The sequence below is a fragment of the Corapipo altera genome, unplaced genomic scaffold (assembly GCF_003945725.1).
Source record: "Corapipo altera isolate COAL_440 unplaced genomic scaffold, ASM394572v1 1b, whole genome shotgun sequence".
In the NCBI taxonomy this organism is placed as follows: Eukaryota; Metazoa; Chordata; class Aves; order Passeriformes; family Pipridae; genus Corapipo; species Corapipo altera.
Genome location: NW_020884881.1, coordinates 15663634 through 15687963, shown reverse-complemented (window position 1 = coordinate 15687963; position 24330 = coordinate 15663634). Strand labels below are relative to the sequence as shown.

Genomic DNA, 24330 nt, shown 5'->3' with positions numbered 1-24330 from the left:
AGAGAAGAGAAGAGAAGAGAAGAGAAGAGAAGAGAAGAGAAGAGAAGGCAAGGCACAACTGGAACTAAACTTGTCTAGGGACATGAAAAATAACAAGGGTTTCTTTAGGTACAGAGGAAAATAAAGGAAGATACAAAAGTCTGTACCGCCCCAATGAGCAAAATAAAGACCTGGCTGCAACTAACATAGAGAAGGCTGAGGTACTCAACACTGAAGTTTTTGACTTCAGTCATCGCTGACAAGTGTTCCAGTGACACCACTCAGGAATGATGGGGAGGGAATCTATCAGGGATCATAGTGATAGGACATGGAGGAATGGCTTTAAACTGAAGGATATTAGTTCAGATTGGATATTAGGAAGAAATTCTTTACTGTAAGGGTGACAAGGCTCTGGAGCAGGTTACCAAGAGAAACTGTGGGTTCGTCATCCGTGGAAGTGTTCAAGGCCAGGCTGAATGGGGTTTTGAGCAACCTGGTCTAGTAGGTGTCCCTGTCCATGCAGGGAGGTTGGAAGAAGATGATCTTTAAGGTCCTGTCCAACCTAAACCATTCTGTGGTTCTATGGTTCTGTGATTCTAAGATGATAGCATTGGTAGCTGGCAGAGATTTTTGGAGCTATGTGTGTGTGTGTGTGACCAAGGGCAAAAATCAATTTGAAGAGTCTTTAGTACAGTTGATTACCACAGGAACAACCAAGTCCATGGAGTCATTATCAGACATAAAACTGAGTTGAAAATCACATAGAAAATGAAAAACCAAAAAAACCCACCCCTGCTCCTCTTCCAGAAGAGAACTGAACACAGCAGGGAAAAAGGTAATGAAAAGAAACTGTGTGAGAACTCTGCTGTACAACATTTGTGAGTCTTGTGACTCCTTTGTGGACATGGCTGCACACAGTGATGGGGTGGTCAGAGGGAAGGGCATCTGTTGGGTCCATCTCTGCAGAAACCTCATTTGACTGGTCAAAGCTGGAGAGGTTTCCATGGAAGGATGGAAACCTGACTCATCTGCCTGAAGGTAGAAGGAGAGAAGAACACTTTTATCCTTCATAATTTTAGTTACTGTGCTGAATTTTGAATCTCTGGTGATAGTTGACCGATATCCAACTAGTAGAGGGGATGTGTCCCTCACAGCAGCACCCCTTCTGAGACCCATTCTGGCTGCAGAGGGATTTCATGCTGGCTAGACATCACTAAAGTGTGTTTTGAGAGGGTGGCTACGAGAGCAACCCGGATTGTTGACACCAAATTGCTCTCTGTAATTCTTTTGTCCTGATATTAGATAGAAAATGGATCTGAACATGAGTCAGATTCAGAGTATTTCAATATCCTTTCCTTTGCTTCAGTCTTACATATTTAAGAGATTTTTTTTTCTTATGTCATATGAACTATGAGATGGATCTATTACAGATGTGTCATTTATGTATTCTGGTTGCCTTATAGGTAGATTTCATATCAAGGTGATTCAGGACTGTTTTTTTTTTTTCTATTCCTGGAAGATTGCATAATGAGATGAAAGTGGAGGAAATACGTATTATAATTGAATATATTTGTAGAGTTGGGAGTATGTTATATTTCATTTGTAGATCTGGGTTTGGTAGTATCTTCTAATGCCTTGATTTTTTTTTTCCGAAGACAAATAGTTTTCCTTTCCACTGTGCTATGAGTTGGGTTTCTAAACTATCGATTGTACTAGAAAGACAATTATTGAACCATTAAAATATTAATTCCAGAGAAATCAGATTATTATTTGCACTGGGATGCAAAATAGAAAAGGCTTTAATGATGTTTAGGTAGAACTTTATTAACATCTGAATATCTCTGGAGAGCTATGGTAACAGTAGGAGAAGTATTAAACTCAATGTTGTTTGCTTTTCTACAAGTAAATGAAGAGAATTGCAAGTCTTCTCCATGTGAGTCAGCTGAATATTTGCAGGAATTAACTCATCTATATCAGAACCAGCATGGACAGACCCTTATCCATCTGATTCCCATTCTTCTGCTCCATCATGTACTGCCTCATAGGTGAGGTTCACTGCAGTGACAGTGAGCTATGCCAGCTAAAGAGCTCTTCTGCTTGTGCCTTGGGCTGTGGACGTGTCCACTGCCTCCCCCTCCCTGGTTCATGGCCAGCCCTGCCAGGAGAGGACAGTTAAATTGAAAGGAACCAACCAAAGCTTATGGGTCCACCACACCAGTCTACCCCAAAGCTTCATAAACACCGAGCCTGTGGCTAAGTTTTCCTTGGTCCCATGATTTTGTGTGTTATTTTTGCAGGCCATGAAGGGATGTGCAGTGTTGGAGGTGGGGTTCCCCTGAGGAAACAGAGAAGACTCCATCCAAATTAAGTGGCTAGTTTCCCTCTGTAGCCTGTGGAGAGGAAGAAGTGTTTCTAGATGTATTATCTCCTTGTCCCCTCTGCAGAAGGTGTCTAAAATAGTCACAGGGACAATGTTTTCCTTTCATCGACCGCAAAAGGAGCTGGAGGTGGCCTTGCCCACATGAAGCTTACCAGGATGTGTAATTTTAACATAGATCTGTTCCCTCTAGAGAAAGTTAATCACCATTTCTGCCAGCTTCACCCAAACTCTTTCTTGATACCAAACTGCTTGAAGAATGAGATGTTCCTGAGGTTTATTTTAATAGTACAATTCTGGGCTATGAATTTGAAAACAGAGCTATAAACACAAAAGTAAAAATGTAATTAAATGTGAGTCTAGATTGTATGTGGAATCTGAATCAATACTATTAATAAGACAAACAGCTAATGCTAGGAAATTTCATACTGCTTTTCATTTAGTCTGCTCAGGGCTTATCTCAGTCATAGGGACTGATCTCCCCTCACACCACCATTCTGCCTTGAGATAATCCTCAGAGTTGGCCCTGGATGGCATTTTCAGAGATATCTCAATACTGGGTTTATCTCCCCTAATTTGCCTGGGCTACCTCTGAAATTCATGAAGAGGGAAAGGCACTCTCAGAAGGTGAATCATCTCAACCATTTTGGACATCCAGCCTATCACGGGATGACTTGTGTATGGCTTGCTCCATTGATCAAAGCAGAAGCCTCGTCAGCTGCTGTAGATCAGACACAGAAATTTGGGATCAATCCTGCTCTAAAAGACAGGGGGAAAAAAAAAATCTAGTGGAATCTGTGTCCTGCCTCTCAAGTGCTTTTACAAATCCCACCTTCTGCCTTCGCATGTGTGCTGCACAGCACCTGGTGTGCTCTGTGCTTGCTCTGTGACGATACACGGCGATCATCAAAGCAGCAAGAGTGCTGCACAGTATGTTCTACAACAACTACTTCCTTTCTGGTTTAATTATAACTTAGTTTGCTACTCCAAGTCTTGATTAATGAGTTCAATATGCAAATGTTATGATGAAACTGAAACTCTTTGTAATTGCTTGCAGACAGATTACCACTTCGAGTACACAGAGTGCGACAGCAGTGGCTCCAGATGGAGGGTGGCTGTCCCGAATCCGTCAGTGGAGTGCTCTGGACTACCTGACCCCGTGAAAGGGAAGGAATGCAGTACGTTGTACCTTTTCATTTTACAGACTGTTACTGGCTTTTTGTGCTATTTACCCTTGTAGGGTTTCTTAGCTCTGTCACTGATGTCCTGAGTGTCCCTGAGTTAGCTCTTCCCCTCCAATCCTTCTTCCTGTCTCCTGGGGCTGTGGAGCAGGGATTGTCTTTGCAGTGGAGCTGTGCAGCTCACTGTCTGCTACAGGTGCCCTTGTATGCTAATTCACAGACAAAGCATGTCTATAACAATGCCCCTTGAAGATATGTAGTTGCTTGTCTTGAGCTGCCCCATTCTTAAGTTCTGTAACTCTCCAGTTCATTTGTAGCTGTATTGGCAAAAATGGTGACCAGGAGTGGTCAAATTATATTTGCATAGTGTCCACATTCTTGTTACCTTCATTATTTAGCTAATTAATAAGGTGCATGCATAAGGAATGGTAAATGTCTTATTTGCCTGAGTTATTTTCATGATGAAGCTCCTGCATGTTATTTATTTATGTATTTATTTTTGACAACTTGGAGTGTTTTCATATCACTTGGTTTTGCTTTTTTTTTTTAAAACATTGAAACGCTTCTTTGCATCTGGAAACATAAGCGAATTGCTGCTCTGCAAACATATCCCTCACTGTTTTGTAGCTTCCCAGGCTGAATACTCTTTTCCGTCACACTCCCTTGCTCTACTAATTCTCTCCACAGTAGATCCTAGCAGTAATATGTACCAGGGGGTATAAACTGTTGTATCTGACAAACAGAATGAACAACAGCAACATCCTTTCAGCTCCACTCCTCCTCTAAAGGTTTATTGTTCATTTCTTTATGACATATGTTCTAGTGTGAGGCATATAAATTTTTTTCTGTAGCGGTGTTGATCACTGGAAGGTTTCTGACTGCTTGCAAGCATCACAGAATCATAGAATCATAGAATCAACTGAGTTGGAAAAGACCTCTGAGATCATCAAGTCCAATCCTTGATCCAACACCGCTGTGGTTACTAGACCATGGCACTAAGTGCCACATCCAGTCTCACCTTAAAACCTGCAGGAACAGTGAATCCACCACCTCCCTGGGCAGCCCATTCCAATCTCTGATTACTCTCTCTGTAAAAAATTTCTTTCTAATATGCAACCTATTTTCTCATAATTTGGAAATGTGTCATTCCTGATATTTGGGTTTAGTTTCCGAGATTTTAAATGTGGAATCTCAGTATATCCTTAGGATGTGCTTTTTCAATTACAGAAATAGAGAGCTGAGAATCACCTCTGGTGATCCCATAATTCATCCCCCAGCCCAAATATCTGTAGTGGCAATGACTGTGTCACTCATGGCTGACATTTGGCTGGACTGTTTTCATGGATCTCTCATGATGAAGAGCCCAGAAGCTCTCTAGATATTTGCTCATCTATTTTGTTCTTTTCATTTTCCTTCCTGTTAAAGATTTTTCTGCTATTGAATCTCCCTTGTTATACTTCAAGCCTATTACTTTTTACTGCCTGTACTGTAAAGGAGCAGATAGTTTTATTTCTTCTGCTGCACAACCACTTTTGATGTACCCTGGAGTACATAGGTATAACTCATTTTTTCTGACGTACATTACTTCCTCTTAAATCTTGTGATAAATGGTTTAAGATCCAGTAATATTACACTCTCCTGGACTTTCTGCTACAGATTTCGACAAATGATGCAGTTCCCTCTTCATCTCATCTTATTTGTGTGTCTTTCTGGTCTTAGATCAATTCCAAAGAGAATTCAGCTGTTTTATAACAATAGATGAATTTCTGGCTTCTTGATACCTGTCACCCTGCTCGACCAGGTGAAAACTTTTCCCAGTATATGGGCTGTGAAATTATGCACCAAAGTACAGGATTCTGTTAAATACACTGGGAAACTCATCTCGGTAGATGCTTCTCCTCCTTGTGGTGTTGCTGTTAATTCCCATGGGAATTCAGCTTGTTTGAGAAGCAATCAGATATTTGACTTTTTTACTGAAACCTTCAGGTCTCATCTCTGTGGGCTTTTCTGAGTGCAGAGGTGTTAATGTAGTTCTTTTTTTTTTTCCTGTGTCTGCAGTAGATTAACTGGCTTCAGGGGCTGTCTGACTATGTTCTGATGGCGAAAGTAATTTTGGGTTTCTCATCGCTTAGTCTTTCACCTTTTGCTTAAAGAACAACCAGTCTTTCAGACTGAAAACATGAATCTGTCAACAGCAGTCAATCACTGCAGGAATGTGTTGGGAACACCTCTCCCATTCAGCTTGACTGAATACTTTTACTGCAAAGTATTTGAACCAGCGTAGAGTTTGGCTGACAGTCCATTCTTCAATGGGTGGAATATACTGGGAGAGGTGGCTTTTGAAAACTGACTACCCTACAGCTCTTTAGATTTTTCACATGAGGATCTGTTGTTGATGACAAGTTGTGTTGAAAATGCTGACAGGCTTGCTGACTTGTTATATTCTCTAAGCTGGAGGTTTCTGGTTCATTTGACAACCCAGCAGCTGGATCAAGGGCATCTTATAGTAAAACCATGAATTTCTGCAGCCTGAGAAATACAAAGGTTCTGTATCTGAGGCTGCTACAACTCATGTTCTCAGTAGATTGTGTACATAGTGACATTTGTGCTACAAACTTGACCAGAGGTTGCATACACATCTCACATTAATGGCTCCTTGAGACACCTTCCTTCTCCCATAGGTCTGCTGCTATTTTATCCCAAAGTCTATCAAGAAATGCCATAACTATACCATATCTTCTGAGGTGAGTCTTTGTGGACATTCTACAATATCTTTCACATTCTCCTACATCTTGTAAGTCCTACCCTATGCCAGGACGTATGGTATTTGGTAGAGTTCTGGAGTTTCCTTGGATACCCAAGGAAACCCTTTCAGTCCTTCAGCCTGTAGAATCAGGGTCCAGAGTGTAATTATCCCAGGTAGGATGACTTATGGCATTTGAAATCTGTTACCTTCAGAAGTTTTGTTTAACATCTGTTAGTTCTGAGATATACCAGAACCAACTATGTCACTGCTCTTAAGAGAGGGTTGCAGTTGTACAGCAGTTGCAGTTGTACAGCAGTTGCAGTTGTACAGCAGTAAGAGCTCTTAGGGCTTTTTTTTGTCTCCTTGAGGTTGGCAGAGCCCTCAGTGGTCCTTGGTGGCTGTTAGGACATACCATATTTGGGGAAATCTGTATGAGAAAGTGTTTCTTTTGGGAACACATCTGCCATCACTGCTGATTTCACAATGTTTGCAGTTGTTTTCGTCTACTCAGAAATGCCTGCCGCTTGAGAATATCTACCACTGCTCTTTACTGCTCCCTGAAAACTGAAGTGACGTGCAGGCTGTCATTAATTTTGAATCCTGAGAATACTGTGCCAACCTCTCCTTCTTCCAAATGCTCAGCAGTCATTCTCTTTGAATTGTGCCTTTGAAGGATAGTATAACAATATGTTGAATGTCTCCAACTCTGTAAATACATCCAGACTGTGGTCTCCAGTGGAGTGGAAAGACAATTGAGATTGCTAAAAACGCCTTAACTTAGGTGCTTCTGGAGCAATCGAACTGTGACATCAGAGCTCAATTGGTGTCTTGAGGTGTGCTCATTTTCAGGATGCTGTGTTTTACTGCATTTCATTTGAATGAACCCGTTTAAAATTAGGTTGGATACTTCTGTGCTCCACTACATTTTGGAGAGCACGCCAACCTGCAAAGCACAGCTGACTGTGACCCGCTTGAGCACGACTGCCAACACTCCCTGAAATGGCTGCAGTCTCTGAAACCTGGCAGGATTCTGCCCTTTTTTTTGACCCTTCAAAAACTTAATCACCAAAGTTTACCTGCAGGGACAGGGTCCTCTGAGAAATAGTCAGGGGTTCGTAGTAGAAAGGGTTGTCATATTTGAACTGCATTGTGATCTGGGTATTAGAAGAAGGGCTTTTTCATCTTTATCTTGCCATGAGCACTAAGCAGTGTGATCACCCATCGTCCCCTCCTACTATCCTGCCCTCCACATCTCTCCCATCCAGGTGGTAAGTGGCAAGAAAGAAGGAACCTCATATGACACACGTTTGTGTCATGCAGTGCAGTGACCCAGATATGTGAGGGAAGCTGCAGTAGCAGCTCTGCAGTTGCAAGGCACTGGGACAACATGCCCCTTTCTATATTTCACTTCCTTCTTTTTTTCTGATCTCCTTGCCCTGTGGGGCTTCAGCCATCACCGCTTTCAGACCCTGAATCAGGTTGTCAGCCTGCATTTTGCCATTCAGCATAGTGTGATCCCTCAGTGCTCAGTGCCCATGAGACCAGGCTTTCTCTGGACATGCCATGGTGCAGCCACACCAAGTTCCCTGGTCACATCTCTCAGGTTTGTGTTTGTATAGAGCTGAGTCATATTTTTGATGCTGCCACACCACGGTTGCAAGGGTTCCTGTGAAGAGATACATTAAAAGTGCAGAAGAGATCTTGGCTACAAAAAAGACAATATTTATTACTCCTAGAGCTGCTCTGTGTGACTCTCCTCTGCTTTCCATTTAAGATGTCCCCTCCAGGCATCTTCCCAGTACTGTTCTGAAGGTAGGGAACACACATGGAGGCGGGGGTGTCAGACAGAGAGCCTCCCTCAGCAGAATCCAGACCTCTGAATCACTCTTGACAGTTGGGAATGTGCTTTACTAATTTGGTCTCCTTCATTTTTAATTACCACAGATCTCCCTCTGATCTCCTCATGAGTCTGATAACAGGAAGGGAATTTAACTGATAAGGATCGCTGCCATCAGGGTGGTTGCTTGGCTTTTTAAATGGAAAATATTGATGGCAGTCCAAGGGAGTAGTTTACTTTCTGGGCTAAGCCCTTTCCTGCACCCCCTTTATGCCTGGTTATCTCTGGAAATCCACTGCTTTGGTGTGGGGCTGTAGGCAGTGTCTAATGGGGTCTTTTTGGGGGTTGGCAGTGGGAGCAGCACTTGGCATCATGTTCCTGCTGACACTGCACTGCAATCTGTTGTGGTGGCCACCATCAGGCTTTTCTGCCAGCCTGACCATATGCTGCCTGTTTTACACTCAAATTAAAAGTCTGTATTTGGAGTCTTCCTTCCTTCCCTGTCTCCCTTCCTTCCTCTCCACCTTCCTTCACTCAAGTACAGCCCAAATACCTGGTTCAGACTGTGCCCTTAATGTGCCCAGGGGCACTGATATGCTCATGTCAGCAAAGTTTGTGACCAAAAAGACCTTAAAGGATTCACATTTTGACCTCAAATTCTTTTAGAATGCTTACACTCTTATTCCAAAGAATATAAGTAATTTTTTGTCATCCTAAGCAAGAATAGTATGCACCTTATTTCATAAATATCTATTCATTTTAGTGGTCTGTGTGGATGATAAAGGAACTATAGTGAGAATAATAGAGCATTTTTAAAGGGAGTTGAATTTGCCGTGTTCAAGGGAAAAAGTGAAGGTAGAGTCACTGTTATAATTGGCCTCCAAATGCCATTATAATCAGGGAGATTCTTTAGGAAGTGAGACAAAAAAAATATTGATAATATGAAATAACTTGATCAAATTATCGGAACAGGCTACCCAGGGAGGTGGTGGAATCACCATCCCTGGAAGTGTTCAGAAAAGGTCTAAATATGACACCTGGGGTCACGATTTAGCAGTGGACTTGGCAGTGCTGCATTAAAGGTTGGACTCAATGATTTTACAGATCTTTTCCAACCTTAGTGATTCTGAGATTCTATGATTGAAAGAATGGTGCCACAGTGTTATTAATGGTTCTGCTTGGTAAAGTGCTCCTTTACCTGGTGCCACTAAGGGGGGAGCAAGTCCTTTGAAATCAGAAGAGTGCTTCAGTTTAGAATTGAGTTTTGTGAGCCTGTACCAAATGGCAAGCAGCTCCACTGCAGAAAATAGACTGTCCCTAATTACAATGGACTTTACTGGGGTCTAAAAGCAAAATTTGACCTGATTTATTGCTACTGAGTTGTGTTTGTTGAGTGTATTCTGACTTGTGTAATCTGCTCTCAGGATACCACAGGAGGAGATACAGATCTTCCTGCTAATTGCAGACACAATTAGGGCAACAGTTTAAGGCAATTTAAGGAATCTGCAGGAGTTTCAACATTCTTCTTTCATAACAGAAAACTTCAGTACAAGGTTTTGAATTTGATGTTCTCTCAGTCCCTGGTAAGGTTGGATATCCCAGTCAGGTGAGAAGTGGGCCTGCTCCTAATTCCCCTGATGTCAGTGGGCATCTGCAAATTTTCTATGCACATACATGTCTTTTTGGATGTATAACGCAAAATGAATGTTAAATGTCTGGCAAAACCTGTGTGCTTGTGTTACAGCCTTCTGACATAAAGTTTACATCTGTTCATTGTCAACTAGATTTGCATTCACGCAAACTCTGTGTAGGCTTTGTGCTAAGAAATTGGCTCTTCCAAAGTGTTACTTAGAATTTTGAAATTTGGCTGTTGAAGAAAATAGCAATGATATGTTTTAGTAGTTTCTTTAATGTTTGCATCATTGCACAAGTAGATGTGAATATACATACAAATACTCCCATGAGAATGGTGCTAATTATTACACAGTCACATTTGTTTATATTTCAAAAGAGTTTGTTATGTAATAAGAATGTTATTATCACCAAAGTGTCATTCTGCTTATATATGAATGCATGTCAGAATGATTTTTCATAGGGCTTAAGTAAGTCCAGAGTTACAGCCTCTTGAAGCAAATGTGAATCCTAGCGTATTGTCAGAGGGTTTTTCTCCTTTTTTGTTTGATGTTCACTGAGGATTATTTTCTGGTCTCATTAGTGGACTTTGAAATGGTTGGGATTTTTGTTTGCACTGAGGAGAGGAAATATGGTGATCAGCATAGCTCTGAGGACGAGCTGTGTTCATTCTCATTTTTTTAATCATGGTTTGAAAGCACTGGATCTTCTCTTCATCATCCTTGATATACTAATAATTTTTAATGTTATTCAGACATTGCTTCTTTGGGTATTCACCTTGGAAGAAACAATGAGGTCAAGCTATTCATGGCTTCTGCTGTTTGACTGTGTCATTTAGATGTGACATATGAACACAGATAAACTTATGTATGGTGACTGATGCTGCTGGGTATCCTGAGCTGTGCGAAAGTACTATTTTGAGACAATGTTCAAAAAATCTGTGCAGAAGATCTCCCCTTTCATTCCTCTACCCTTGAGATTACTCACTCAAAGGTATATACTGGTCTCCTCCCTCATTTTGACTTACACCTTCTTTTCTCCCCTCTATTTTGAACAGTCATATGGCTGCCTGTCAACATCTAAGAGTCACATGTAGAAGGCTGATCTCTCAGAACTAAGTATCAAAAAAGTGGAAATCCAGGAAATCTGAGGATTTCTTGATATGCCATAGATATGGCCCTTGGCCTGTCATGCATTACCAAGCTATTATGGATGTCTGATAGTGAAAAAATACAATATAACTCTGTCTCTGGAGCCACCTTTCACATGAACAGCAGGATGTCCAAGAAATAGATTTTAAAGTCATGGTCACTTTTTATAGATCACTTTTGTGTCCATGGCCTGCAGGACCAGGCAACTCAATTTTACCTGTGTTTTTTGTATCCTTAGAAAAGTTTTTACGTCTTTTCTGAAAGAAAAAGGAAAGGCTTTCCCACTAGAGCACACTATGGAGGGGACTAGCACACAGCAGCAGGGGCTGCTCTGAGGAACACTGTGAAGCTGAGGAATTAATGCAGGGCTGCCATGTAGCAAAGCTGTTCAGCCAGCAGTGATGTGCACAGCACAGTTTGAGAGTCCCTGCTAAAAGGCTGTGATTTAGCAAACCACTCAAGCAGATGTTTATTCCTGTTCTTATTCCTGTCCTTGCTAATTCATGTTCCTAACAAGCCAGGTAGATCAGTCTTATTGATGGCATTAGGTTTCTCACCTGGACTGAGGCTTGAGGCTACATTTTGCCATGGCATTTCTATGTGGATATATTCCTAATGTGGACTGATACCCTGAGAGATATCCCGGTTTTACAAGTATTTTTTCCAGAATTTCTACTCTGTGCGTGAGCACGACACTGTCTTTGCAGAACAACTGCCATTGTTGGCTTTTTGAAGCATAGATTCTTTTAGGTAAATAGTTAAAAAGGCTAAAGAGTTTGCACTGAACCCACAGAATTTAATTCCTGGAGAAGAGTTACTGGGAACTGCAATTTGATGTGTGTATTGAGACTCCCAAGACAAAGGATGACCTTAGTGTCTTTTGATGAATTCTTCACTTTGTTTGTGTACACAATGTAATTAAATAAGTTAAAGAGAGATTCCTCTGAGTCACTGATTTCTCTTTCAATGGGGAAGCAGCTGGCAAGACCTTGAGATTTGTTATCGCTTGGTAGAGGGAGGAGAGGTGAGGATTGTGTGTGTGTATGTGCAGAGGACATATCAAATGGCACTAGAAGCCATTTGTACCAAAGACTGTGCCCGATGAGCAATCAAAATATACCTGATGGAGTCAGTAGAACCTGGAGAGCTGCTCACTCACCTCGAGGTCTGTTTCCTGCCGTGTTGTATTGGATCAACCCACCACACATGTCCAGTGCTGACCCAATAGGATAGTTGTTGGAACCCTGTCAGCAAATGTTCTTTCCAACCCCTTGGTGATGGCTGTCTTCCTCCACTCTACACCCCACTGCCATGAATTGATTGAGTATTCCCATTCCAAACCACACCTTTCAGTGTCTGAATGATGCAGTAAAGTGATAATAAAAATGTCCTACATACCAGACCAGCTGGGAAAGAGGTGACCTGGAAAAAGCATTGCTCTATTTTGTAATTTTTTGGATAAAAGGAGACATTATTTCTTCTTAAGAAACCTTCCATAGAAGGTACTTTTTCTCAAGTTATATCAGACTTCAGTGTGATCACATTTCAAGCCCAAACAGCCTAGACAGACTTTTTTTACCTTAAATTAAGATTCAGTCTGGTTCCTAGTAACACATTGGGATACAATGAGTGAAGAAAACGAACATCAATTATTCACAGTCTATTGGAGAAGCCTCATATAAATTATTCACAGAAGACATTCTGAAGCTGATGAGATTATAGGAAACATTAATAATGAAGCAATGATTTCCTCTCATCCTTCTTTTTTTTTTTTTTTTTTTTTTCTCATTCTGTATTTTGGTTGGTCCTTGGTTCCATGTTGTGTGGACCCTGATGTCCCAGAGTGTCACGGAACAGCCTCTATGTACTTGTCCCTGGCCACAGTTTCCCCTCCAGGCTTGTGGCATGTGTCACACAACAGCTGTTCAGAGGGACAATTGCCTGATGCTGCCAACCTCATATTTCCTTTCTGAGCTACAATTTTTACCTGTGCCCATGGAAGGCTGAGACAATTCAGCCCAGACTCTGCCTTCAGGAGATGGCAGCATCTCACTTGAATCCCAGATGGTGACGCTTTGGATGAACAACATAGGACTGGAGAGGTGAGAGATGGAAAAGCAGTGTTTGAGATTATTTTTACTTTGTATTTTCATTGGTTTATGTAGGATTGCTCAGTTGCTATCCCTTCTAATGTTGTTACAATCTGGTAAAAACCAGTCCTGCATCTTTTTTTTTTTTAAACTGTAATACATTGAGAGCCAGGGAGACACAGGATACACGTGAATGTGCACATGTTCACTGGCAACAGAATAAACAGAAGACCTAAAATAATTTAAGTTGTTGTTAAGTAAGAAATGTCTGGAGAAAAATGTCTGCTGAGAAGAGTGATGGAGGTAGAAGTAGCAGCTCCAACTAGTGTGGAATGGGAAGCTAGCTGAGGGAAGGGGTAAGACTGGGTGGCCAGGGCTGCACAGGGGAGAAAAGCAATTGAATACATTATAGATTGGTGTTGTAAGATGCAGGATGTTGAGATAAGATGCAGGATATTGAGATTTGGTTAATCTTCCGGTGAAATCTCAAATATTCTGATCCCTGTTACTGCATGGCAGTATCTGGTAGATAATCAACATGAGAAAATACTCCAGAGGAAAGTTTCAGACCTCAGGAGGGACTGAGTAGTCATATACATGTGAAGATCTACTCTGTTTGTCCATCTGGGTTCACGATAATCCTATCCTGACCCCCAGCATCAGAAAGTTAAGCAATGTGAGATTGTTTGGGTCAGTTACCAGAAAAGAAATGTGCCAACTAATATTGATCCTAGTCCACCTAAATCACCAGGAGGGCTACAGCTGTGCTAAAAGACAAAATGTGACCCTGGAGCCTTGTAGTCAAAGGGCAAATGAGGCAAGCTTGTTTATGTTCTGTTTTGCCCTCTGGGGAGCTGTTTCCATGTCTGCAAAATGATTGTAAAGTGCAGTCAGATCTGCAAAGTGATGTATTGCAAGCACTCCTTGGAAGTGGTTACACAGTGGGCAGGGCTCCTCCTTCAGGATACCCCACATCCTCAGTGGTGTGTCCCAGCAGGGAGATAAGATACCGTTTATCTTGACTCACAGAGTTTAAGAGCAGGGGGTTTAATTAGATTTGCTTGTTTGACCTCGAAGGCCATTAAAATGCATTGAGCTAGGCTGATGCTGAGGCTGATAATTTGTGTTTGCCATGAGCTTTTCTTCCATATGGTGTCCAGTTGTGGTACGAAGCACTTGAGAGACAAAGGGTCCATCGCATGCCATGACAGATTGCTTCAGCAATCAGTCATTCTTCCTATTAAAAATCTGTGCATTATTTCCAATTTGAGTTTGTCTGGGTTCAGCTTCCAGAAGGTAGCTCTTCTTATGCAGTTCTCTGCTTGATTAAAGAGTGCAGCAGGATCCTGTGTTCTTTCCCCTTGGAGGTGCTTATATATTAATCAAGTTGACTCTCAATCTTCTTGTGATAAACTAAATGACTAAGCACTTCAAATCTCTCACTGCAAGACATTACCCCTAATTTAAAAACCATTGAAAGTCCTTTTGCTTTGTATTGACCTCTCAAAAATGCCAAATCACAACTATATGCAGTACTACAACAAACTTCTTCCCTGTAATACACGTTTCTTCCTACACATCTCTACCTCCATCTCTAAATATATCCAGAGATCTCACTAGTGCCTTTTTTAGATGTCTTGACAGTGGAAGCTCTTGAATAGTGGGTCCAGTTCAATCCTCAGGCTTGGTGCTCTCCAGGACATGTTTCAGCCCTCTGCAGGCACGGCTGGCACTCCTTGCCTTCAGCATCTTGTCTTTACCTTTGACTCTGTTAAAACACACTGACTTTGAGTGGGCTTAGCCTTGGCAAAAGCCTCTCACCTGCCAATCTTAATACCATTCCTTTTCTATTTGCCTGCAGATTGTCAATAAAAGTGTGGGCAGCCATCAGACTCAGTCCTGGACTGGCAGAACTGCACCCTTCCTCCCTGTTTTCTATTGACAGCCCTGTCTGAGATCTGTTATTCAGGTAGTTCTTAATCCCTTTAAGATGCGCCTTACTGGTATTGTGCAGCACTACCTTTCTTCATCAGTGACATGCAAAACTAAGCTAACTGTATTAGAAACCCTATTACACGCACTCCGTCACCTTTATCAATCGACTTGTAATCCTTTTTAAAGAATGAAATGAGGCCTGTTTGATAAGACTTATACAATGGTTTCAGTGGGTATTAGTACTGTAGCTCATGACAGTTTTTTATGACGTGAATCTGGTGTCAGCTTTATCACATGAGTGTATGAATGTGTGTGGCTGCTGTGGCAGTGTCTAGGTAACAATACTTTACAGCATCTTTTTTGTGAGCAAGACTGGTCACCTGTACAAACCACAGCATTTTTTTTTTCTTCTCTATTTGCTTAAGAAAGCTACAGCTATGAATCACCAATAATTGCATCAGCTCCAAAGATCTACTGAAGGCATAAGTGTATCCAACACCACAGTGTGTTGTGCTGTTCCTAACTGCTTCTGAAAATGTTTTTCCAGTTTTAAAAATGTCAATTGATGGGGCAAGTCATGAAACCTTTTAATACATGAATCACAGTTTTGTTCACAGAAAGAAAGATCACATTGTGTCTTCACAGTGTGTGTTGCTCTGTGTAATTTAATGTGTAGCACACAAACTGATATTTGAAAGGTATAATAATAAAATTTGCAGTCATAGAGGGAGGGGGAATAGTGATGTCCAGTTATTCAACAGAGCTGTGTTCTCTGAAAATTAAGTATCGAATGCCTAAACAAATGGGCTCTGGGGTTTACGGCTGTTCACAAAGGCTACCTCTCATATGGGAAACTAATTTTTCCTCTGGAGTCTGAATCAAGATGGAGAGTTTAGTGGAGGATGAATTAGAGCACACACTGAAAATACAGGATTTAGATTCCTGAAACTTCACATCACACCTTAACCTCCTATATTTTTATTCTGTCCTTCCTGTTGGCTGCATCTTGCTTGTGTCACCCCCGTATACACAGCAGTGCTGCAATAATGTCAAGTGTTTTCTGTGATCACTGGTCAGGGCTGCACCTGTGCTCGGCTACGTCTTAGTGAGATGGAGCAGCCTCGAGCAAGGCGAAGTGCCAGTGCCTGGAGATGGATCATCTGTCTGTGCCCTGTCCCACCACAAGTGCCTCTGACCCACTGTGGGGACACGGCCACAACCTGCCTGTCTCCAGCTGGGACAAACGCCTGAACTGATGCTGCTTAGATTAAAGACGGTTCACTCTGGCTTTTTGTCTCCTTGCTAGAAGACCAAGTTGTGTGACACTGTGAGACCATCTCCATGCTCATCACACGCTGTATCTCCTCCCCATTCCCCTCCAGCTGCTCCCGACCGCCTGGAACGGGACCAAATGTTGCATCTGTTCCAATGTCGAAAGTGTTTTGTGTTGCCATTAGCCACGTTCAGCCCCAAATTGAACCTGGCAAGCAGCTGGCATGCTCAGAGCCAGTTTGCTTGCAGTTGGATGTGTTTTGATGGGAAATGCTGCTGCCTTTGAAATACAATTCTTAGAAGAGGGAAAGAAGGTAATTCCCCACTTGAATAAGAAAAAGGCTCATCTCTTTCCTGGAAGACGGGAGATAGAGACTGTGTCCTGTGTGGCAGTCAGTCTGATCTCTTATACCCTTTTATTTCGCTCAAATGATCAATCTGAAAAGGGTTAAAATATATTAGTTAAGTTAAAGTAATAATCTCTGCTCAATCTCACTGCAATGGAAGAGAAGGCTCTGCTACTTTCTGCATCTTCATTATGGCAGTGAATTGCTCATGGTTCTTGACTCCTTAGTTGAAGTTCTTGACTCTGGAATGGTTAAGCAGTGCTTTCAATTTTTACTATTTAGCTTTCTTTAAAAAAAAAAATTGAAACTGTTAAAAAATTCAAATATGTAGTGAGAGATCTCACTTTTCTACTTCCCTCCCAATGGCTTTTCTCTGCATCCTTCAAAAGGAAAAAATAAAGCGAGGTTTATTAAAAATGCAAAAGCAGTGAGACAGGACACTGTTACCCATTTAAGGTGAAAAGCTGTACAAAGTGTGGTCTCAGTTCAGACATACGGGAAGTGCTCACTGGTTTTCTTGGAGTCTCCGGAGAAAACTGTTTCTGACTCCAGCTGCAGATACATTCTATTGCTTGAATTGAGGTCCCAGAGTTACTCAGATGGGATGTTAGCTGTATTGCTGTGTGGTGTGCCACTGCCTACAGAAAACCACTTGCTCTCACTGAGGGCGGATTTTTGGTCTGTCAGTCTTTCACAAAATCCATTGCAGCAGTATTTCCTTGTGTATCTTCACCCTGACATCTGTCTCTGCCTGGATTCTTTCTTGGTCCGCTTTCCTTCTTGGTCCACTTTCCCTCTTGGTCCACTCATCAGTGAGCAACACGCTTAAAAAACTGTTGGCTTGAAGTCCACTGGTTCAAGTTTAGAGTATACTGGTATGACTAACAGGGAAAAATGATCCTTTGGCAGATCTTTCCATTAAATGGACCTTTTATCTGCTTTCCAGTGCCACCTGTCAAGGGCAATTACACAAGGAAATGCTGCAGGACCTGGCACAGAAATGAGAGCTTGAACTGTTAGTTGGATTCAGATGGAAAATGGTGTTATGCAGCCATGAGTTTATGAAAGTACTTACAATCAAACAAGTTTTTCTGCACATAAACATCAGCACATCTGTGGAACCACATTTGTTGGGACTGCAGCAGGCGTCGGTTATTTTGGGCCAGACCACTTTGGCTGGCAGTCTGGTCTCATCCTGCAGTTTCTCAGGCTAATGAGTTTACGTCTGTCAAAGAGAGTGTATGAAATATCTCTCACTGTGCAACGTGGCATGTGTGAAACAGTAGAAAACCCCACTGTTTCTTGGGATGTGAGTTGTGTGTGTTGCTCTGAATTCTACTTCGGCTAGACTGGCATAGTTAAGTTTAAAAATCTGCAAGCAATGTAGGAAGTACTATGTGCTGCAGAAAGTGCTCATTTGTTTTCCATTCAGGATGTTGAGTCTCAAAGAGGACTTGCTGGGGGCAAGTAGGGTGGCCTGCCAGTGAAATGAGTGTCTAGGTAGGAGTTACGATTCCTGGCACAGGCAGGGAACTCTGTGGGCATACAGGACTTCAGCTGCTGTCCAGGTTTCTTCTCTTGACAGGCAGAGGGGTAATCAGGGGGCTAAAGGGCATACAGTCATTTGGAGGAAATAATTTTAGAGACATCAGTAAAAAAGACACTTTGTGAATATACCTCTTAATTATACTTCCTCTAATTACACAGGTTTTGAAAACTGTCTTTGCTGTGCTGACAACCAGTGGTTATTTTCTCAGCATGTTAATGTCCCCCCAGTCAAAGATCCTCATCTGCTAGACAAAGACCCATGGGTGATCTTTTCCAAGACCACCTGATCTATCAGGCAAGATGTTCAAGGCTTTTTAGACAGTTCGTGTGAGGAGAAACATGGAGAGACCCTTGTTACTCTCAGCCAAGGTTTGTAGTGTTGTATTACCACCAGTGTACTGCTGTACACCCCTCTTAGTTGCCATACAAGTGGGTGAGACAAGTCTGTTCTGGCTTTCAGGTACCAGTGATTTTAATTAAGCTCAACGTGTAACAGTTGGGTGAGCAAGGGTGAGGAGAACTGTATTATAAGTCCTCATTTTTGCAAAGTGCTTTTGGACACAGTCTGTCAATAGAGATTTTGTTTCTAAAATCTTGTTTTGCCGATAGAGACAAGATGCAAATCAGGAGCCATCATCTGGGATTTGGTTTCAGTGCTGCCACATCAGTGAAAAACATGTGAACATCTCACCAGAAAACTGATGAACATCTCAATTTTGCAGCTGATAGTTGCTAGTTCAGCTGTTGTGTTCCTGGGACTGGGGCATTCTGTTTGGTTCCCTTTATTGGCAGTTCAATCTTAATTAAGTAAGTGGCAGAAAAATAATGGAAATTAATAAGGATTAATGTATCCGTTCATGTGTTGTAAATGATTGTCTCCCCAGCTTTCTCCTGTGCCTCTGGTGAGTACCTCGAGATGAAGAACCAGGTGTGCAGCAAGTGTGCAGAGGGGACCTACTCACTGGGCAGTGGGATCAAATTTGATGAGTGGGATGAGTTGCCAGCAGGATTCTCCAACGTGGCGACTTTCATGGACACTGCGGTTGGCTCATCTGAGAATAAAGCCGACAGCTGCAACAAGTAAGAAGTTCTGTTTGCATCTGGGTTATGCAGCCATGGGTAAACCTGAGACAGCTCAGCAGCACAAAGCTGCTTAATGACTCATCTAAGCTCCCCAGAGGGTAACCAGCCCTACTAATGGCAAACAAGAGCGGCTGGGAGGTGAACTTTGTAGCCATCTCTTTGCTGTTGACATGGTCTCCTTGGGCTCATCAGCAGCTAGCGAATCTAAGACCAGCCTGGAGCTGCTCTTATTTGTAGCTGTAAAGCTCCAGGGTCATGGCATAGTAACTGTGGCTAAAAGGTCCTTTTACAGCCTATTTAGAGACCCACAGTAGTTGCAGAAGGCTGTTTCTGAGTATAATTGAAACTGTATTGAACTTGTGGATAATAAACCTTTCTTATGTAGGCTGGGTCCTCAATTTTTTGTACCATATTCTTTCACACGCACAGTTTTAATGAAAAGTATCGTATTTTATATTATTCCTGTAACATATAAACATAAACCCAGATACAAAATACAATTACTATATCTATTATATCTATTAGAGTTGAAAAATAAATGGTAATCCAGTAATGAATTAATAAATTCACTGTAGTTATCTGTTGTGGCATTCTGGGTTCTTTATTATGTAACATGTTTTTGTATGGTAGCGTAAGAATAGTTTCCTCAGTATCTGTGATCTCAGTTGAGGCTTGTTTTGTTTATGTTCATCAGCTCTTCATGGACGCCTCGAGGGAATTACATCGAGTCAAACAGGGATGACTGTACAGTTTCCCTCATCTACGCTGTGCATCTGAAGAAATCCGGTTCTGTCTTCTTCGAATACCAGTATATTGACAACAACATCTTCTTTGAATTTTTTGTAAGGCCCTTTACATGGTGAATCCTACCTTATATTGTAAGAATTCAACCCAGATAAAGACTGTTAGAAGCAGCTTTACCCCCCTTTACATTCCTCATATGCCCATAGCTTGTTATTGCTGAACAAGATAATAAAACCTTCTTCTCTTTCTGTCACTTATGGTATTTATCTCTGTCTTGTGGTATTTGTCTCATCTTCAAAACTCAGGCAGAACTGATCTTATCCTACCATGCGCTGAGATTTTTCCATTAGGGGTCATGACTGCCCCAGTTAGTCCAGCTTTTGCAAGACAGTTATTGGTGAGAGATACTTCAAGTTTGGTGGTTTGACTTGAGATGTTGAAAAGGGACTTAATGTTTAAAAAGACTTCTTCTGAGGTAGTAGTATGTGGAAACCTTAATTCTGATGTTAGGTGAATTTGTGTCCTAGTAATTATGATGAAAAGAAAACCAGGAGAAATTCACATGAATTTCAGTAGGAATTAGGCTTTGAGGATGCATCCACACTGTGAAACGAAGGGGCTGGGGATCATCAGCTCTGAATTGAGGGCAGCCTGACTGGGCTTGCACCATGCTGTACCCAGATTGTTAAAACAGTCTGATCAGCAGCAACCAGAATGGGGAAGGCAATCCTGGTCTGCCCACATGGATGGACTGGTTGTGGTCCAGGGAGCCAGAGGGTTCCCAGCACCAGTATCTAGAGTGTGGTGTATATGTCCCACATTACTGAGGTGCTTTGGAAGGTTCCACTGACCCGGTATTGCTGTCCTTGTCATGTTGTACCTGTCATTTGGGAGAGAAAAAAAAATGTAATGGTAGGGTAACTCAGAGAGGGAGATGATGGAAATTTTCAGTCTCCTCTGTTACTGCTTCTGTATCTGTCTGACAAACTCTGGTTTTTTATCTGAAAAACACAGCTCATGGTACCCCACAGGAGTGAGAAGTCTTAGCTGATGTTGGTTAATATTTCTTGAAGTCTGGAGAAAAGTGCAAAGTATCCTTACTCTTAGTAGAGCTGGGAAAGGAGGACAGAATTACGTGTGATAGATTGCTATTGCACTTTGATAACAGATAGTGCAGGCAACATTGTTAGCCATTTCAGCTTTATATTAGACTATTCTGCCTCTTTCATAGGGAGAAAGCTGCAAATATACTCTCTGTTGTCACATGAATGTGCCAGGATTATGAATCCCAGCTCCAGTTGCTTGACTGACTGACAGATCTGCTCCTGCACTGGAGCAAATGTATTGTTTCTCTGAGGGCTGGCTTTGAAAATGGCTTTTTGATTATTGCTTTTATCCACATCCCACTCATTCACCTCCTCTAAATTTATCATTCCTTGTTCAAAAAGCAGTGTCTGCAGAGTGGTGCAGTCCTTTACAGAAAAACCCATAAATTCCTAGTCAGTCTTAGTATTTCAGGGAAACCATATTTAACACTCCTGTAAAAGTCAATTTTTTTCTCCAGCATGTCTTTGTGCTTAAATATATTTAAAAATGGCACTTTAGCTCTGGACAGTGGTGCTTCAGTGGCAGGTTACTGGGAAATGGTGAAGTGTTTGATCTGCCCTTCCCTGGCTCTTCTTACATATTGAAGCCTTTTACACCTGGTGAGAAGAGACTATATATTCTTACCTCCTTTTTGCAGATGGAAACCATGGCACAAGGATGATGTAGCTCATGTTCCACAAAATAATTAGGGATCTACCTTCTTCACAGGTGCTTCTTCTCACCTCTTTTCCTCAGTGCTGTTGATCTAGGTGGGAATTCAGTGCACAGATGCTTTGTAGGATGAAGGGTTATGCATCCCAAATGTGTTCCAAGTGTCCCAAATGCTGCTGTAAGGAAAGGCTTCTGAGCTGCCCTGGACCTGGGTGAGGGACAATCAACCTCACACTTCTACCAGGACAGGCTCTTCACGGCATGTTGCCTCTCCCTTGATAATGTTACTCTCATCCCTAGGTCAGTCGGCAGCGGGCCAAAGACACAGCAGATATTCACTGAAGAGAAAGTAGTTCTTCTAGCTTTGGCCCATCCAGTCCTACTTCTCCTCTGACTTAGAAGTCCATGGCCTCTGGATTTTAGAGAATTAAGTCTTGGTGGGCTCAGGAGAAGGAGGAAGCAGAGTTCTTGTCTGACCAGACAGTGAGAGGATAAGTCTGAGATCTTCTCCTCTTGCTTCTTTTTTTACCATGTATGTCAGAGGTGTTCACTGGAGGCACTATTAAGCTTTAGCAGATTTTGAAAGTTGGGGGTTTATTTTGCCACAGGTAAGGCAGCTGGTGTCCTAAATATGTTGATGAGAGGAACGAAGCTGTCTTTTAATTCCCAGCAGTCATTTTGCTGACAGAGAGATGCACCTGATTGTGGTCACTGATCTTGTGTTTTTATTAACAGATACAAAATGACCAGTGCAAAGAGATGGAGTCCACAGCAGACAAGTGGGTGAAGCTCACAGATAACGGAGAATGGGGTTCTCATTCTGTAAGTGTATGAAAAATTGCTTCAAGAAGTTTCTTTTCCACTTATAAATGTCTGTGATTTCCTCCGGGTAGACACCAAACATGGGCCAGCTTCTGTGAATGCATTTGAAGAAGCACAGCTTTCCTAGTACTGAGGGGAAAAGTCACAGAGATCCCCAAGGAGTTGATCCCAAAGCAAATGATATAGAGGCAAGACTTTGTATTGATTTCCCTGGGTTTTGAATCAAGTGCTTTATGAGGCTAAATAGATTTATGCAAATCTGCATGCCACAATCACTTTGCACGGCTGTAATTGAAATCTTCTACAACAGTTGTTTGCTCATGAGAACGCAAGATTATTTCCTGTGTCTCAGCAGAGCAGTGGATGTGGTGTATGTGGAGACAAGCAGGACAGACATTTTATTCTCAAATGTGTGCAGAAGAGCTGGACTCCACCCAGATTCTGCTCTCTAGGGACTTACCTGTTTGAAAAACAAGCTGGCAGCACCAGGGTGACTCCTGCAGCATGGATATGAACCTGTCCATGTCAGGAGCAGGAGCCCTTTGGCTGACCTGTGACCCAGTTGGCTGGGTTTGCTTTGTGACAGACCATGCATAGACCAGCTCATTAGCTTAGGCCTGGCTTCCACTGAACCATCATACCCTTGTCCCCAGAGCCATATCAGCAAAGGTAAAGCATAGGCTTTAGTGGGCATAGGCAGCAGCATGCTTTCCATTTTCCATGGTCTGCTTATCCTCCTGGAGGAGAAAACGGATTCCTGAGCCAGCTCTGGTTGGCAGTGCCTCTTCGCTCAGATGCAAGATTACATCGGGAGTCTGGAGATCTGGGTGAGGAGGGATGAGGGGCATGAGTTAAACCATAGATCCAAAGCCAGGACATGGACTTGGGTGAGCTGAGGGGTGTAGACAGAGTCTGCATGGGAGATAGTGCCATCTGAGCTCATCATCTGAGGTATGCAGGTGTCTTCACTGGCTATGAAGGTTGTTGAGATGCCTGGCTGAAATGTAGACATGTGAGCTAGGTGAGATGATGATTCTGGCACTCCTGAAGGGTTTTTTCTGTGCTGAAAATCCTGTCACGGTGGCTTCCCTGAGCCCAGTCTTGTGGTTGCTGCAGCCTCTACTCTCAGCATGCAAGTCCTGCTGTACCAGAGCTGATGTTGGGAGCCTCTACCCCACACAACAGGATGTTTGGTTCAATATGGTCCCAGTTCTGCTGTTACCTGTGGTAACACAGATCTCGTCTGTCCCCCTGGGTAGTAACTACTTGGGCGTGGGAGATAAAATAGGCTGTATTTCCACTTTGTTGGAGTTCTGAACTCTTCATCCTGGGTGAACAAAAATCATGGTCATGCCAGACCTGTACAGCACTGCTGTACATGACATTATCCTGGACTCTTATGCTGGTAGAGTTTATTCCTCTTTCTGTGTGAAAATTAGCACCTTCAGACCAATATCACTGTGTTGGCAATAGGCATCTTGTACTGACCTAGTAGTTGTGGTACAGCTTTGCAGGACAGGTAGGGGCTTGGTAAACCTGCTGTTTTTATTGATGAGAGCGACACTGTAGTTACACAAGTGGTTTGAAGGCAGATGGCATCAACACTGCTGCTGAAAGAAGTGCTCCTGCCTTCCTTTTACCCCTTATCCCAGCCATGATGCCACCACCTTTCCCATGCCAGTACAGGCAGGCAGTCACTTACCGAACCACACCACAAAAACAAGTGGGCCAGGGCAGCTGGAAAACAGGTTGTTTTCTGCATCTGATCTGCTGTTCAGGGTCAGAAATGAGCAGGAGGGCTGGACTGCTTCTGGGGCCAGCTCTGGTT

At 42.4% G+C, this 24330-nt stretch overlaps 1 protein-coding gene across 1 annotated transcript in view; it reads left to right on the top strand.

The window, feature by feature from the left end:
* Positions 1-24330, top strand: part of KIAA1324L (KIAA1324 like) — a 102230-nt gene that overhangs the window by 49158 nt on the left and 28742 nt on the right. The window contains exons 2-5 of the mRNA XM_027639871.1: positions 3414-3534; positions 18980-19175; positions 19873-20020; positions 22416-22502. Of these exons, the coding sequence (XP_027495672.1) occupies positions 3414-3534; positions 18980-19175; positions 19873-20020; positions 22416-22502 (552 nt within the window). The remainder of the gene's footprint in view (positions 1-3413; positions 3535-18979; positions 19176-19872; positions 20021-22415; positions 22503-24330) is intronic.